The 15240-nt window shown below is 34.8% G+C and overlaps 2 protein-coding genes across 3 annotated transcripts; both read left to right on the forward strand.

Moving 5' to 3' along the window:
- Positions 1-1192: 1192 nt before the first annotated feature.
- On the forward strand, positions 1193-4731 carry LOC134244824 (neurocalcin homolog). The gene is made up of 3 exons (XM_062727080.1): positions 1193-1354; positions 2815-3207; positions 3333-4731. Exons 2-3 carry the CDS (start codon positions 2830-2832, stop codon positions 3513-3515), a joined length of 561 nt encoding a protein of 186 aa, XP_062583064.1. The 5' UTR covers positions 1193-1354; positions 2815-2829; the 3' UTR covers positions 3516-4731.
- Positions 4732-6170: 1439 nt separating this feature from the next.
- LOC134244835 (neurocalcin homolog) lies at positions 6171-11804 on the forward strand. 2 transcript variants are annotated; one of them, XM_062727095.1, is made up of 3 exons: positions 6171-6235; positions 10467-10848; positions 11545-11804. In XM_062727095.1, exons 2-3 carry the CDS (start codon positions 10471-10473, stop codon positions 11728-11730), a joined length of 564 nt encoding a protein of 187 aa, XP_062583079.1. In that variant the 5' UTR covers positions 6171-6235; positions 10467-10470; the 3' UTR covers positions 11731-11804. The 2 variants fall into 2 exon arrangements, with proteins under 2 accessions (XP_062583079.1, XP_062583072.1); XM_062727088.1 differs by lacking the exon at positions 6171-6235 and adding an exon at positions 10260-10338.
- The last annotated feature ends 3436 nt before the right edge of the window (positions 11805-15240 follow it).

Here is a 15240-nt window from a genome sequence, read left to right on the forward strand (position 1 = left end):
AACTTCGACCCTTTGACCTTGACCTTGGAGATTGACTTACTTTTCCAAAACTTTTACCTTGGCCATAACTATTGAACGGTTAAGGTTAGGGTTTTCATCCTTCACATATGTATTACTTGTGACCTTTTTAAAGAAATCAACAACTCAGATCCTTTCACCTTGGAGTTTGACCTACCTTTCAAAAATGTATCCTTGGCCATAACTTTCTTTTGAACAGGGGGTGGGATTTTTTATTTCACAATCGTATTTCTTGTCTGAAAACCTTACTTTGGGTAATATCAAATATATTTCATTTGAATTAAGAAATGTTAAATCTTTGTTATGTTGCCATACGAGGTCATCTGTGTTTCACAATTTGACACATCTTGTTCCTTATATTGAGAAGAGATAGGACTTTCATATTTGACATGTGCATTACCTGTGACAAGATATTTCCGAGCATGCTATGAATTCTTACCCCTTGACCTTGATCTTCACAATTGACCTTATTTTTTTAAAAAAATCAACTTCAGTGATAATTTCTAAATAAATGACATATGATAGGGTGTTCATATTAGACACAATGTGTCATAAAAAATGACATCTCATCCACAAAGATACTGAAAGCGGGGGACCACAATTCTTTGAATTTGCTTGTTAAAGATTGCACTAATTTCAGTGGCTTTGGCCCCACCCAGGCCCCAGGGGGGCAGGGACCATGAAATTCACAATTTTTGTTCCCCTTCACCCATAGATGCCATTTGTAAAAATTTGTTGAAATTGGTTCAGTGGTTTCAGAGAAGAAGCTGAAAATGTTAAAATGTTAACGCACGACGGACGAAAACGGATAGTGCAAAGTTTACTCAAGTAACCTAAGGAGGGGGGGGGGGTCAATTCACTTATAAAGCAGTAAAATAGGCATTCAAAAAAGAGAATTCATCGATGCATGGTTCAATGATTTATTTTGCTCCGACTGATCAGATACTAAATAATGGGTCGCCCTCTTTATATAACGGAACCAAAGAAACGCTCGGTAGATTTCACAGCATCGAAAGTTCTCCCATTGGTATCAATATCACACTATTAAAATGCAAAATATTTTGCTAATTTTGTTTCTATGAAAAAATGAAATAAATAAAAAAACAAATGAAATATGGGTTTCACATCGATTCTGTTTTTGCAAACCACCACACAATACGTCTCGAAATCGAGGAGTTTTAATTTCCGTAAATTATACATGAAGTATATTGTGTTTTAGCATCATCATGATCGCAACGCGCCGGAATCCGTAACTACACATGGCATGCAAGAACAAGCACCGAGCGATGAGACAAAACACAGGAATTCTGTGAGACAAATTAGAAAATTTTATTAGGTAGGTAAAGTTCATGTTTTCGTATTTAACTAATATTAAGAACAGGGATCACATCCTAAGGAACCGTACTTCTGTCTGTCTCTGTCCCTAAGTGGGGTTCTCAGGGGATATGTTTTTATTTGCACTACCCGAGTTTATGACCCAGTAATTGATTTTCATCTAACCTACTTGTAAATGGATTTTTATTTAGATAATATGATATTGATACTAAAAGAGGGGGTTATAAGTTGAATACTGACTGGGGTTTTATTAACATTAAGATAATGTGAAATTACTACTGAGAGGGGGGGGGGTTATAAGTTGATAACTGGGTAACTCCGGGCTTGGTATAATGTATTTCGCCTGCCCATTCTCTTCTTACCAAGTAACCCCTCAATAAGTGATTTTTGGGTTTCTTCGATCATAACAACACCCATGCCTCAGATTTCATGCATTAAGCCGGTTAAATTCTTTTATATTATCATGCATTATCATGAAAATCATTTAAACCTGTTAGTGCCAGCTGTTTACAAACACAAGAACATATTTTTCTTGAAATCTCTCTCTAGTCATACTAATTATCGTCTTTAAATCTTCTTATTTTTGGTACTTATATACTTTATAACCACTTATATGATTTTTATGAAATTTTTTCTTATGCTTCCTGTACGTGAATGTCGGTCTCTATACTCTGTACCTTCGACATTATCAACTTGCTTTATTCACTTCTCTTCTAAGGGATCCTTTTGGAATAGATTCAAGAGCATGTTCTACGTATGAACAATTCCTCAAACGAGGTAAATTATTGTCAAACAAGTTGATGAAACAAGAATATCAGCAGTCTCCTTTAAAGTCGTTATTTCGTAAGTTCTATATTTAAACCAATGACCTTGTCATGAAATACAATTTATCATTAAGTCAAATGCTGACTGAAGTTTTTCATTCTAATTGTGAGGCCATTTTAACACATTGAATTGTTGACTGATTTTTTCGATCTTTCTCGATCATGTCTAGGAGCACGCGGCGGGTGTGACCGGTCAGCAGGGGATGCTCACTCCTCCATGGCACATGATCCCTATCTGATGTTTTGAAGGTCGTGTTTGCTCTGCTCAATTTTTTTTTTATTGTTTAATGGGCTTTTGAGCTTGAATACTGTTCATTAACTCCATATATTTCATTTTCGTCTGTTAACTTTGTCTCAACCTTGTTTTTCCCGTTATTAAATGGCCATAGAAACTGCAATGGTGTCGATTTGAATATACTTTAGGAGCTTGTTTCTTGTACCCACCTCAATAATAATGTCTGACGCCGTTTTTTGCACGTTAAGGAAGTATCAACCCCCTCCCCCAATGGTGACATTGCTTCCTACGGGCATTTATTACTTCCCTACAACTTCCTTCTCTGTATGTTTATTTTTTCTCCGTTTGATTAAATAATGTAAACTATAAGACTGAAGCTATCTGTTTGCTATAATATTATAGGCTTATCACTGACAGATGGGTAAAAAGAGCAGCAAGCTAAGACCAGACACACTGGAGGATCTAAAATCACAGACCAAATTTAGTGATGCAGAAATATTAGAATGGTATAAGGGGTTTAAATTCGAATGTCCAAACGAAGAATTGTCTATAGAGGAGTTCCGAAACATTTACCGGGGTCTTTTCCCAACCGGTAATGCAGAAAAATTCGCCGAACACGTCTTTCGAGCCTTCGATGAAAATCGAGACGGAATCTTGGATTTTCGAGAATTTATGTGTGCTCTTAGTGTGAGTTCAAGAGGCACAGTAGAATCTAAAGCGATGATGGCATTTAAGATCTACGACTTGGATAGAGATGGGTTCATCACTGAAAGTGAAATGACTGAAATATTGAGGGTACGTTCTAGTTTTAAATTCATAATGTCTTTTTAAAAAATTCACTGTATGTTTATATTGAAAGACTGTTTATTTGTCATGAAATACATAGTACTGTGTAAGATTGAAGCATCAAACTTTTGTAGGCAATGAACAAGATGACAAGCGAGAACAACATGGGTCTGTCCCCCGAGGAGAAAACAAGGGAAATCTTTCTCAGAATGGACAAAAACCAAGATGGAAGCCTGTCCATGTCGGAATTCGTTAAGGGGGTGCAGACCGATTCATCTATAATGCACATTCTCACTTCCGCTTCAAATACAGGATGACAGTTTCGAATATGCATTTGACAATTTCTAATGTTTCATTTGTGACGTTGATCTTTCTAGTCAATACATTTTGTACTTAAAATGTCTACCAACACTAGGCTTAAATTCACTCTAAATCTTACCTCTTCTTCGTAGTACTCGTATATGTAGTTTTACGCTGAAAATGCAAAAAGATAATTTGCCCTATACCATTTATATTCAAAATGTTAACGTCGACTTATTTCCTCTGGCCAAAGACCAGAAAACTTCATAGTATTGTAAGGTATGGATCTCTTGCGGTTTTTCCTCTAAATGGTACTCATCTCAGTGCATTATGGTACAGTGAATTTCAAGTTGAATTATTTGCCTTCTGTCCTTATGTTTTATTCAAGAGAAAAAAAAAGTTTGGATATTTTTTGCTTAATTTTTAAATACCGGTACACATGCATACCCGTTAGGGGGAAAAACTACATGTACATCTACAAGAGAGAGGACAGATCCCTGCCCACTATAATATCATTTACTGGTACTATGGTATGATGTTGGGAAAGAGAGAATGTCAAATCTTCAACTATATAGGTAGACTTACTATCTCAATTTATTATCACGAAATAATAATTATATACGACCTTTGGGATGAACATACGCTATCTCTTGTAAATTCAAAGCACATGTACATGTACCTGTAACGCGAATTCACACAGTTATAAGTTCTCAAGTAAGTTTTACTATTAAAGCCTAGTCTCTGATTACAGAACAATGTACTGGTATTAAATTACTCATGACCTCTCAGTATTAAAGCAAATTCCATGGCCTCTTGGACCGAGGTTCTTGTTTTAGGGCTCTATCATTTGTGAAAATACATTAATTCTTTGAAAATCTTTGTTTAAATGAGTATTTATTTAGTAGACAAACTAAGTGTAAGGTTATGATGAGCCTGGATGTCTTCAAAAAATTTAAAAGTTATTACCCGTGGCCTGGGGGTCTGGATAACATTAGGACTCATAATTCATATAATAAAAATGCATTAAATAACGTTTTGACTTTTTCCCTACTTAATCATTTCGAGGCACACTGAGTGCCAGAACTGCGAAATTTGACTTTTTGGCCACTGGGTCAATATGAGTGAAAAATTCTCGAGAGGGACATTAAACAACATACAGACAAACTCAACAATCCCCATGATAAATTAAAGTCCTGGCTTTTTGATATAACTGACAGCTGCTTTTTCAATAAAATGGAACTCGTAAATTTACTTACCTTGTCATTGGTCGTTTGCAAAATTACTTTGTGAAAAATAATTCTGATTGTACACACGGGTACTCTCAAGTTGACATCAAAATGATGCTTGAGTTTCTGATTGACAATTTCTATGTTGTTTTTGAAGACCAGGTCTTCCAACAATCTATTGGAATTCCCATGGGTACCATTTGCACCCCGTTATTAGCAGACCTATTTTTGTATTTATATGCAGCAGAATTTGTCCAAAATCTTATGCGTGAAAAGAAAACACTTGTCGTGGCCTTCAACTCGACATTTAGATATATCGACGATGTATTGTCAATAAACAATGGTAATTTCCATTCTTATGTCGATACGATATATGCTGGTGAGCTGGACAAAAACATACCACAGAGTCTGACACATCTGTTTCAAATTTGGATATTTTACATTAAAAAGACGTTAATGGTTATCAAACAACCAAGCTCTATGATAAACACGATGACTTTAATTTTTCTACCGTCAACTTCCCTTGCTTATGCAGCAATATACCTTCATCACCTGCAAAACGGATATTACTCAGTTGATTCGATACGTAAGAGCATGCTCTAACATTTATAAAACGAGGTAAACAATCTAATTAAAATCAGACTTCTTAGATCCGCGCCGTATACACTCTGCGTAAGAGTGTATACGGCGCGGATCTAAGAAGTCTGATTTTAATTAGATTGACGAGGTAAAATATTGACAAACAAGTTGATGAAACAAAAATATCAGCAGTCTCGTTTAAAGTCATCATTTCGCACGTTCTATGGTCGATACATTGACCTTGTCAGCAAAAACAATTTATCATTGAGTTATATGCTCAACTGACATTTTTCATACGAATTGTTAGTTCATTATTTATACACCGAATTGATGATGGATTTTTCCGTTATTTCCCAATCATGACAAGGAACACACGGCGGGTGTTACCGGTCGGCAGGGGATGCTCACTCCTTCATGGCACCTGATCCCACCTCTGGTGTTTTGGAGGTCCGTGTTTGCTCTGCTCCTACTTTGTATTGTTTTATGGACTTTTGATCTTGAGTACTGTTCGCTATCTCTATATATTTCATTTACCTCTGATAATTATTTACTAAACATAATGTAACTAATAGGGCGAGCTTATAAAGCAATTGTGCAAAAATTTTACAAAAGAGAACTTCATTAATTTTTTTAATCAATGCCTATAGTATAAATAACCGTTAGAACGATTGGAGACATCATGTACAAAAGGAGATGGACTGCTTAATCTTATAATTAAAAAAAAAATAATACAGCTTGATATGGAAAGCTGCAAAAGCATGCATGTTCATGTTTCATGTTACCTCATATCACATTTTAAAAAGAGAGAAAAGTGTGGAAAGGGGATACGGAATATCGAATATTATAAAGAGGGAGCGAGGGCAGGAATATATAAAAGTCTATAAACGCTACAATAGGGAATAGCTGCTGGTTCCACTGAGAGAAATTACACGGTAGGTTAAAATTGTCTATTAGGATTTTGGTTTTAGCTTTAAAAATACAAAATAAAAGATATTTGTTAAATACGTTGTGTTGATCATGAATGGGTTAATATTTCAAAAAATGTAAAATTACATCTTTTTTCTTTTTGCTTTGTTCATATTGATCGTTTTATTATATTATTCATGAATACTCAAGTCTATTTCAAATTCTGTCAATAATAATATCAAAGGGCAGATCATCCCAGCTGCATAAAATCAACATGAAATGAACTCTTTTGTGTGCAATGTTTAGAACTTCCTTAAATATGTTAAAAATAGACAACTACACAGAATATTAGTATATGTAAGACAATATTTGTCATGCTAAAATTTTGGTAAACATCTAATCGTTTTTAGCTTACAATGTACCTGAGCCGAAGGCTCAAGTGAGCTTTTCTGATCACATTTTGTCCGTCGTCCGTCCGTCTAGCTGTCCGTCTGTAAACTTTTCACATTTTCGAGTTCTTCTCAAGAACCACTGGGCCAATTTTGACCAAACTTGGTACAAAGCATCCTTGGGTGAAGGGAAATTTAAATTGTTCAAATGAAGGGCCAAGTCCCCTCACAAGGGGAGATAATCAAGAAAAGAAAAAAATAGGGTGGGTCATTAAAAAATCTTCTTCTCAAGAACCACTGGGCCAGAAAAGCTGAAACTTATGTGGAAGCATCCTGGGATATTGTAGATTTTAAATTGTTCAAATCATTTAAATATGGATAGGGCGGGGCCACAATGGGAAATCAAAGTTTAACATAGAAATATATAGGAAAAGTCTTTAAAAATCTTCTTCTCAAGAACCACTGGGCCAGAAAAGCTGAAACTTATGTGGAAGCATCCTGGGATAGTGTAGATTTTAAATTATTCAAATCATGACCCCCAGGGGTTGGGCGGGGCCACAATGGGGAATCAAAGTTTTATATAAAAATATATAGAACAAATCTTTAAAAATCTTCTTCTCAAGAACCACTGGGCCAGAAAAGCTGAAACTTATGTGGAAGCATCCTGGGGTAGTGTAGATTCTAAATTGTTCTAATCATGACCCCCGGAGATAGGGCGGGGCCACAATGGGGAATCAAAGTTGGCATTTAAGATCTACGACTTGGATAGAGATGGGTTCATCACTGAAAGTGAAATGACAGAAATATTGAGGGTACGTTCTTATTTAAAGTTATTATGTTCGTTTGTTTAAACTCACTGTACGTTTACATTGAAAGACAGTTAGACTATACATTTATTTTTCATGAAATACATAGTACTGTGTAAGATTGAAGCATCAAACTTTTGTAGGCAATGAACAAGATGACAAGAGAGAACAACATGGGTCTGTCCCCCGAGGAGAAAACAAGGGAAATCTTTCTCAGAATGGACAAAAACCAAGATGGAAATCTGTCCATGTCGGAATTTGTTAAGGGGGTGCAGACCGATTTATCTATAATGCACATTCTTACTTCCGCTTCAAATACAGGATGACATTTTCGAATATGTATTTGACAATTTCTATTTTTTCATTCGTGACGTTGATCTTTCTAGTCAATACATTTTGTACTTAAAATGTCTACCAACACTAAGCTTAATTCACTATAAATCTTACCTCTTCTTTATAGTATATGTAGTTTTACACTGAAAATGCAAAAAGATAATTTGTCCTATACCATTTATGTTCAAAATGTTAACGTAGACTTATTTCCTCTGGCCACAGAAGAAAAAGCTTAATAGTATTGTAAGGTGTGGGTCTCTTGCTGTTTTTCCCCCTTCTAAATGGTACTCATCTCAGTGCATTATGATACATTGAATTTCGAGTTGCCTTCTGTCCACATGTCCACATGTTTTATTCAAGAGAGAAAAAAAGTTTGGATATTTTTCGCATAATTTTTATATACCGGTATGCATGCATACCCGTAAAGGGGAAAAACTACATGTACATCTACAAGAGGGAAGACAGGTCCCTGCCCACTCTATATCATTCACTGGTACATTACTATGATATGATGCTGGGAAAGAGAGAATGTCAACATTTCAACTATGTAGGTAGAAAACCTACTTCCTATCTCAATTTATTATCACGAAATAATAATTATATACGACCCTTGGGATGAACATATGCTATCTCGAGTAAATTCAAAGTACCCGTAACGCGAAGTCACACAGTTTTAAGTTCTCAAGTAAGTTTTACTATTAAATCCCAGTCTCTGATTACAGAACAATATACTAGTATCAAATTACACATGACCTCTCTCAGTATTAAACTTTTTCTAGAACGAACTAAAAATATATTCTACTCTATATATACTAGTATACAAATGTATGCTGTACATATACAAATGTAGTGGGACGAGGCATACAAGAATTTTTTTATCGAGAAGTAGAAAATATGTAAAAACCACTGGCAACAAGTTCAAAATCTTGTAAGTTGAAAAGCAAATTTCATGGCCTCTTGGACCGAGGTTCTGGTTTTTGGGCTCTATCATTTGTCAAAATGAATTAATTCTTTGAAAATCTTTGTTTGAATGAGTATTTATTTAGTAGACAAACTAAATATAAGGTTATGTATGATGAGGAAGGAAGCCTTTAAAAATTTTAAATTTATTACCCGTGGCCTGGGGGTCTGGATAACATTAGGGCACATAATTCATATAACAAAAACGCATTCATTAACGCTTTGATTTTTCCCTACTTAATCATTTGGAGGCACACTGAATACCAGTGACAACTACTTTTTCAATAAAATGGAACTCGTAAATTTACTTACCTTGTCATTGGTCGTTTGCAAAATTACTTTGTTAAAAATAATTCTGATTGTGCACACAGGTACTCTCAAGTTGACATCAAAATGATGCTTGAGTTTCTGATTGACAATATCTATGTTGTTTTTGGAGACCAGGTCTTCCAACAATCTATTAGAATTCCCATGGGTACCAATTGCGCCCCTTTAATAGCAGACCTGTTTTTGTATTCATATGAAGCAGAATTTGTCCAAATGCGTGGAAAGAAAAAAACAATTGTCGTGGTCTTCAACTCGACATTTAGATATATCGACGATGTATTGGCAATAAGCAATGGTAATTTCCATTCTTATGTCGATACGATATATCCTGGTGAGCTGGAGATAAAAGATACCACAGAGTCTGACACATCTGTTTCAAATTTGGATATTTTACATGAAAAAGACGTTAATGGTTATCAAACAACCAAGCTCTTTGATAAACACGATGACTCTAACTTTTCTACCGTCAACTTCCCTTACTTATGCAGGAATATACCTTATCACCTGCAAAACAGATATTACTCTGTTGATTCGATACGCAAGAGCATGCTCTAAAATTTTTATAACGAGGTAAATTATTGACAAACAAGTTGATGAAACAAAAATATCAACATCCTCGTTTAAAGTCATCATTTTGCACGTTCTATGGTCGATACATTTACCTTGTCAGCAAAAACAATTTATCATTAAGTTAAATGCTGAATGATGTTTTTCATATGAGTTTGTTAGTTCATTATTTATACACCGCATAGACGATAGATTTTTCCGTTATTTCCCGATCATGACAAGGAACACACTGCGGTGTGACCGGTCGGCAGGAATTGCTGACTCCTTCATGGCACCTGATCCCACCTCTGATGTTTTGGAGATCCGTATTTGCTCTGCTGCTATTTTGTATTGTTTTATGGACTTTTGATCTTGAGTACTGTTCGTTATCTCCATATATTTCATTTACCTTTGATGATTAATTACTAAACATAATGTAACTAATAGGACGATCTTTTAAATGAATTGTACAAAAAAATTACAAAAAGAACGATCAGAGACATCATATACAATAGGAGATGGACTGCTTAATCTGATATTCTTTTTTAAATTAATGTAGCTTGATATGGAAAGCTGCAAAAGCATACATGTTCATGTTTCATGTTACCTCATATCACATTTCAAAAAAGAGAGAAAAGTGTGGAAAGGGGATACGGAATATCAAATACACCCCGGTATTATAAAGAGGGGGCGAGGGCAGGAATATATAAAAGTCTATAAACGCTATAATAGGGAATAGCTGCTGGTTCCATTGGGAGAAATTAAACGGTGGGTAAAAATTGACTATCAGGATTTTGGTTTTAATTTTAAAGTTTTTGAAGATGCAGACGAATGTTCAACTAATAATGGAAAGGTGAAAAAAGGGATTATATAAGCTTGTCTATGTTAATTTTTAGGGAAATGGGTAAGAAAAGTAGTACACTAAGACCAGAAACCTTGGAGGATCTTAAGACACAGACAAAATTCAGTAACGCCGAAATCCTAGAATGGTACAAGGGATTTAGACTAGAATGTCCAAGCGGGGAATTGTCCATAGAGGAGTTTCGTAAATTATACAGAGGTCTTTTTCCAAAAGGGAACGCAGAAAAATTCGCCGAACACGTCTTTCGAGCTTTTGATGAAAACCGAGATGGGACTTTAGATTTTCGAGAATTTATGTGTGCTCTAAGTGTGGGTTCAAGAGGAACCGTGGAAAACAGAGCAAAAATGGCTTTTAAGATCTACGACTTGGATAGGGATGGATTCATCACTGAAAATGAAATGACGGAAATCTTAAAGGTAGGATACAGGTGTAATCTACCTTTCCATTAATTGCGATGCTTATCTAGAGAATTTAAACTTTTTACAAGTATATCAGACATAATATGATGTGTTATATGTATTTTATCAGTAGGTAATCAGTAAGTATACCAGTGTAAGGTGTTGATTACCCATGTGATATACATGTATGTATCTCGTATGTCCAATCTGGTAGCCAGTAGCCTCGTTGATCGGGTTTACCGATACTTGAATAGAAAATCAAGTTAAAAATTAATTCTGAATCTTTTATGCACCAAGGTTAAATTATTTCTCTGTACTATTATTTGAATGGAAAGAATACAAAGTTCAAAGTTGTGTTTACGCTGTTGTTCTGATTCAGAATAGCACCGTATGTCGGAGAGGGGTAATTCCACCTAGAACCCCACCCCCACCCTTATAATTACTTTATATCTCCTGGTAGATTTTATTTAAAACCTGTAACTCAAATTACTTATTTGTGTTTTAGTCTTTGTTGTTAAAGATGACACCTTTCTAACTAAAAAATAGGATTGGTAGGAACCTTTCATCAATGTAAGATTCTAAACGTTTCTAAAATCGTTCACTGCGAGTCGATATCCTACCACTGGAGAGAAAAATATCTTTAAAATTAAAATTATGCAAATTGACTGTATAAATTGCTAGTTATATAATTTTTGAATATGTAATAAATTGTAGGCAATGAACAAGATGACAAACAGCAATAAAACCATGGATCTTTCACCGGAAGAAAAAACAAGGGAAATCTTTCTGAGACTGGACAAAAATCAAGATGGAAATTTGTCTATGTCCGAGTTCATCAAGGGAGTGCAGACAGATTCCTCCATAATGCGTATCCTCACGGGTAACTCCAATACAGAATGACGATATGACTGTTTACACTATTTCGGAACTTGGCAGATCTTTGCTATACACACACTACAGTTTGTGAATATTAAATTGTGAAATTAATTAAAATATCTTAAATGAGGAAATTCATAGTATTTTTCATATCATAAATGTTGATTTGTTCAAGGATGATAAGATAATTCAAGGAAATCAACCTATGTTTTCCAACATTGTTACCAATTTTAACAAAAATCAAACAAGAAACAAAAGATTTCTATAATGCTTTAACTATTCAGAAAGACGAGAAAAAATACTAAATGATATTAAATTGGAGTATCTAAAACAAAAAAATTGATGAATTTTGCTGGAAAATATCTCAAAACTATTAACAGGTTTTGTAAAGCACAACAAAAGACACTTTGTCACGCTTTTTTGGAATTCGAGCTTTTTGAAGAGATTTCGGGAAATGTATTGAATTGGGTTAAAGAACATTTTGGAGTTGATATATATCAAACTAAAATGAGATTTTGTTGTGAGTGTGCCTCTGTGTGAGGGTGTGTTTGTACCAGTATTTCATTACCAAATCCCGGCACAACATCTATATTTTCCCCTTGTGATGTTTATTTAATGTCATTGTCATTAAGTAAATACGTTGGTATAGGTATTAAGGATTAAGAGTAAAGTTAAAATTTGTGAAAGTGCAAGGGTGTGTCAATCAAACCCGCCCAAAAAATTAAAGTTTTAATAACTTTTAAATAAAATAAGATTTTTAATTAATTTTTGTGTGAAATGCTATTAAAAAAATATATAATTCGTGATATTATACAGAAAAGATGAACTTCAAATCTGTGTCCAAGTACCTTTAATGCTGACGTTGGCCTGGCCTAGCCTCGTTTTCAAGAGCTTGACCTCAGGTCAATGAATATATAAATAATATTTGAGAACAGTCTATATAGGGACCTGCTACTCCAGCATGCTAGAGGTTCACGGCGAGATACTTTTAACTTGGCGCCGCGTAACGTATATAAGGAGCGTAGGGACGTTAACCGAGGCTCTTACTTGTAGGAGTAAGGGACCTGCATGTGGTTTAACTTTCATTGCAAAAGCTCAGAGGCAGTAATTAATATCCCCAACTTTTTTTTAAAACCTGGGGACAATAAAACGCTTTTTTGTTGTTGTTTGTAGTGGTCGTACTGGAATTATGTTGCAGGGGGGGGGGGGGGGGGGAAATGTATAACTTGCGTTAGCGGGTTAATCGCCGGGTTATGTACTTTTTTCTGCAATAGCTGCAATGTAACTTTCCACAATAAAACAAGACATTTTTATTTTATTTATAAATGTAGAATTAATAAATTAAAGTGGGCTTAGGAAAATGAAATATTGTACTGTTAATGTGTACATCATTGTTTGTTTCCTTGATGTCAAATCCCCCCGCATTCTCGATACACAGTGTAGCAAGTACATGTATGCGAGCTGATCTTACATCGAATTTTAGTTGGTCACTTCCCAAGAAATCTGTACATGTACTAGTATCACGTTGTAAAGTTTGAATATACTAGAGGGAGGTTAATGCAAAAGGATGTACAGTGAAACCTGTCTAATCCTACATGCACTGGGAGACAAACTTTGTGTCGGAATAGACAGGGTGTCGGATTGCACAGTGATAAAAACAAGGAAAATACTAAAATGGGAAAGAAATTTAACGTCGGAATTCACAGTGTGTTGGATTATTCAGGTGTCGGATTAGACAGTTTTCACTGTATTCACTTTGACAAAAGAATTGACCTATAGGAGAGAATAGTTTCCCGGAAAAAGTGACATTTAAAATTTAATCTTTATTTGTTGTTTTCTACCGTATATATGTCTAAATTTTTCAAATTTGTATTTTACACCTAAAATTTATTATTTACAACTTTACAATAAACCTCCAAAGTTGGCCGCAACATCATTTTGTCCGTTAAAGCGTTGATTTTTGCATGAATTTTGGTCTAGAAGTCCTTCAGGGCAGGCCTGCCCCCAAATAAAATTGTGATATTTTGATAGGTTTGGATGTAAGGAATAGTATAGGATTTTTTTAGGGGCACCCCTGCCTTAAGGTCGAAATTCACAAAAAACCTACAAAAAATAAGGAAACCCGATTTTGATAATCTGCTTCAAATTTATACCTGAAAATATTATAGATTAGTAAGATTAGCTCAGTTGATATATGCGCTGACTTTTACACCGTGTAAACAAACATTTTAAAGTCGGGGGTTCGAATCCACCTGGTACCACACTTTTAAAGTTTTTAATTTTCGCCTTTTCAAAGACTATTTTAATATTCTTTATAGATTTGTGTATTTTCCTTCAATTATCTATCCTTTATGCATGCCCATTCTTGATATAAGAAACACTAAAGAGTCTGAGATATCAAATCGTAAAAATCCAGTTGTCAGTCAGGCGGAACAAACCTCAGTATAAGCACACTTTCTCTGAGGACAAGAATAACTCACTCGGTGTTACTCAATACAGGTACTCTTGGCAGCACTGAGCTGCGATGAATGTCAATTGTATATATTCCTTAGAATTTAATAACATTGATTTTGGGTACATATATCCGTGACTGTACTCCCTCGGATTTGATTTAGGCCTGTATAATTTGCACACATTAATGGCATGTTTTATTATATTCATGGATAAAATAGCCTAGACATAAATAATAGAATTTCAGAGGCAGTAAACATTACCATTATGTACAATGCAAGTAAAGAAAAATATCAATTATTACATTTGGAGATAACAAACTCAGAAAATCAATGTAAGGGTTCCTCCTACCTCTACTCACTGAAATAAAGATTAAGGGAAAAAAAACAAATTGTTAGATGTGTTTAGCCTAATGTCATTAATCAGAACGGAAATCGACAAGGTTTTTATAGAAAAAAAAAACCAAGCCCGGTCCTATAGGTCAAATCCCTATTTATTATGAAGTGATCCTTTACAAGTTATGATGCTGTAAATTTTGCATTTAAACCCCTCCCCCTTTAGTAAATTCAAAATTTACAGCATGATACTAGTATGTGATACAGTGAACTTTCAGATATCCGGACGCAGATCTATATCCGGATGTTTCAGTATCTGGACGATTTTTCATTGGAACGGAATTTTTAAAAATTATTTTGTTTTGTTAAACTGGTAATTCAGGCATCCGGACGCTTCACGTACTAGTATCCAGACAAATTGACTAGGAACCAAAGCCTCGGATAAATGAGGTTCCACTGTATATGATTCGCTGTGTTTACTGACTGATAAATATCATCTGAGGATATACCAAGGGGCTTTGAGATCAACATACATGTACCATGAATTTGTCAAGCTATGGTCAGTTTGTCTCCAGAAAGAACTGAATCACTGGGCTAATTTGACAAACAACAAATTGGTGAGTACACTATATATTCATAATCATATGTCCATGTAATTGTCTCATTATAAAGAGGCAGGCTATTGACAAACAAGTTAATGAAATAAGGATATTAAGAATGATCTCTATATTTTTTGCTTCAGTTGTGA

The sequence above is a fragment of the Saccostrea cucullata genome, unplaced genomic scaffold, assembly GCF_032062105.1.
Source record: "Saccostrea cucullata isolate Sc308-1 unplaced genomic scaffold, CSIRO_AGI_Scuc_v1 ctg589, whole genome shotgun sequence".
NCBI lineage: Eukaryota > Metazoa > Mollusca > Bivalvia > Ostreida > Ostreidae > Saccostrea > Saccostrea cuccullata.

Bases quoted from the DNA above. Each gene is read 5' to 3' on its own strand.
- LOC134244824 (XM_062727080.1), top strand. From the start codon at position 2,830: ATGGGTAAAAAGAGCAGCAAGCTAAGACCAGACACACTGGAGGATCTA. The intron at 3,208-3,332 runs GTACGTTCTAGT...AAACTTTTGTAG, and splicing joins AAATGACTGAAATATTGAGG to GCAATGAACAAGATGACAAG.
- LOC134244835 (XM_062727095.1), top strand. From the start codon at position 10,471: ATGGGTAAGAAAAGTAGTACACTAAGACCAGAAACCTTGGAGGATCTT. The intron at 10,849-11,544 runs GTAGGATACAGG...AATAAATTGTAG, and splicing joins AAATGACGGAAATCTTAAAG to GCAATGAACAAGATGACAAA.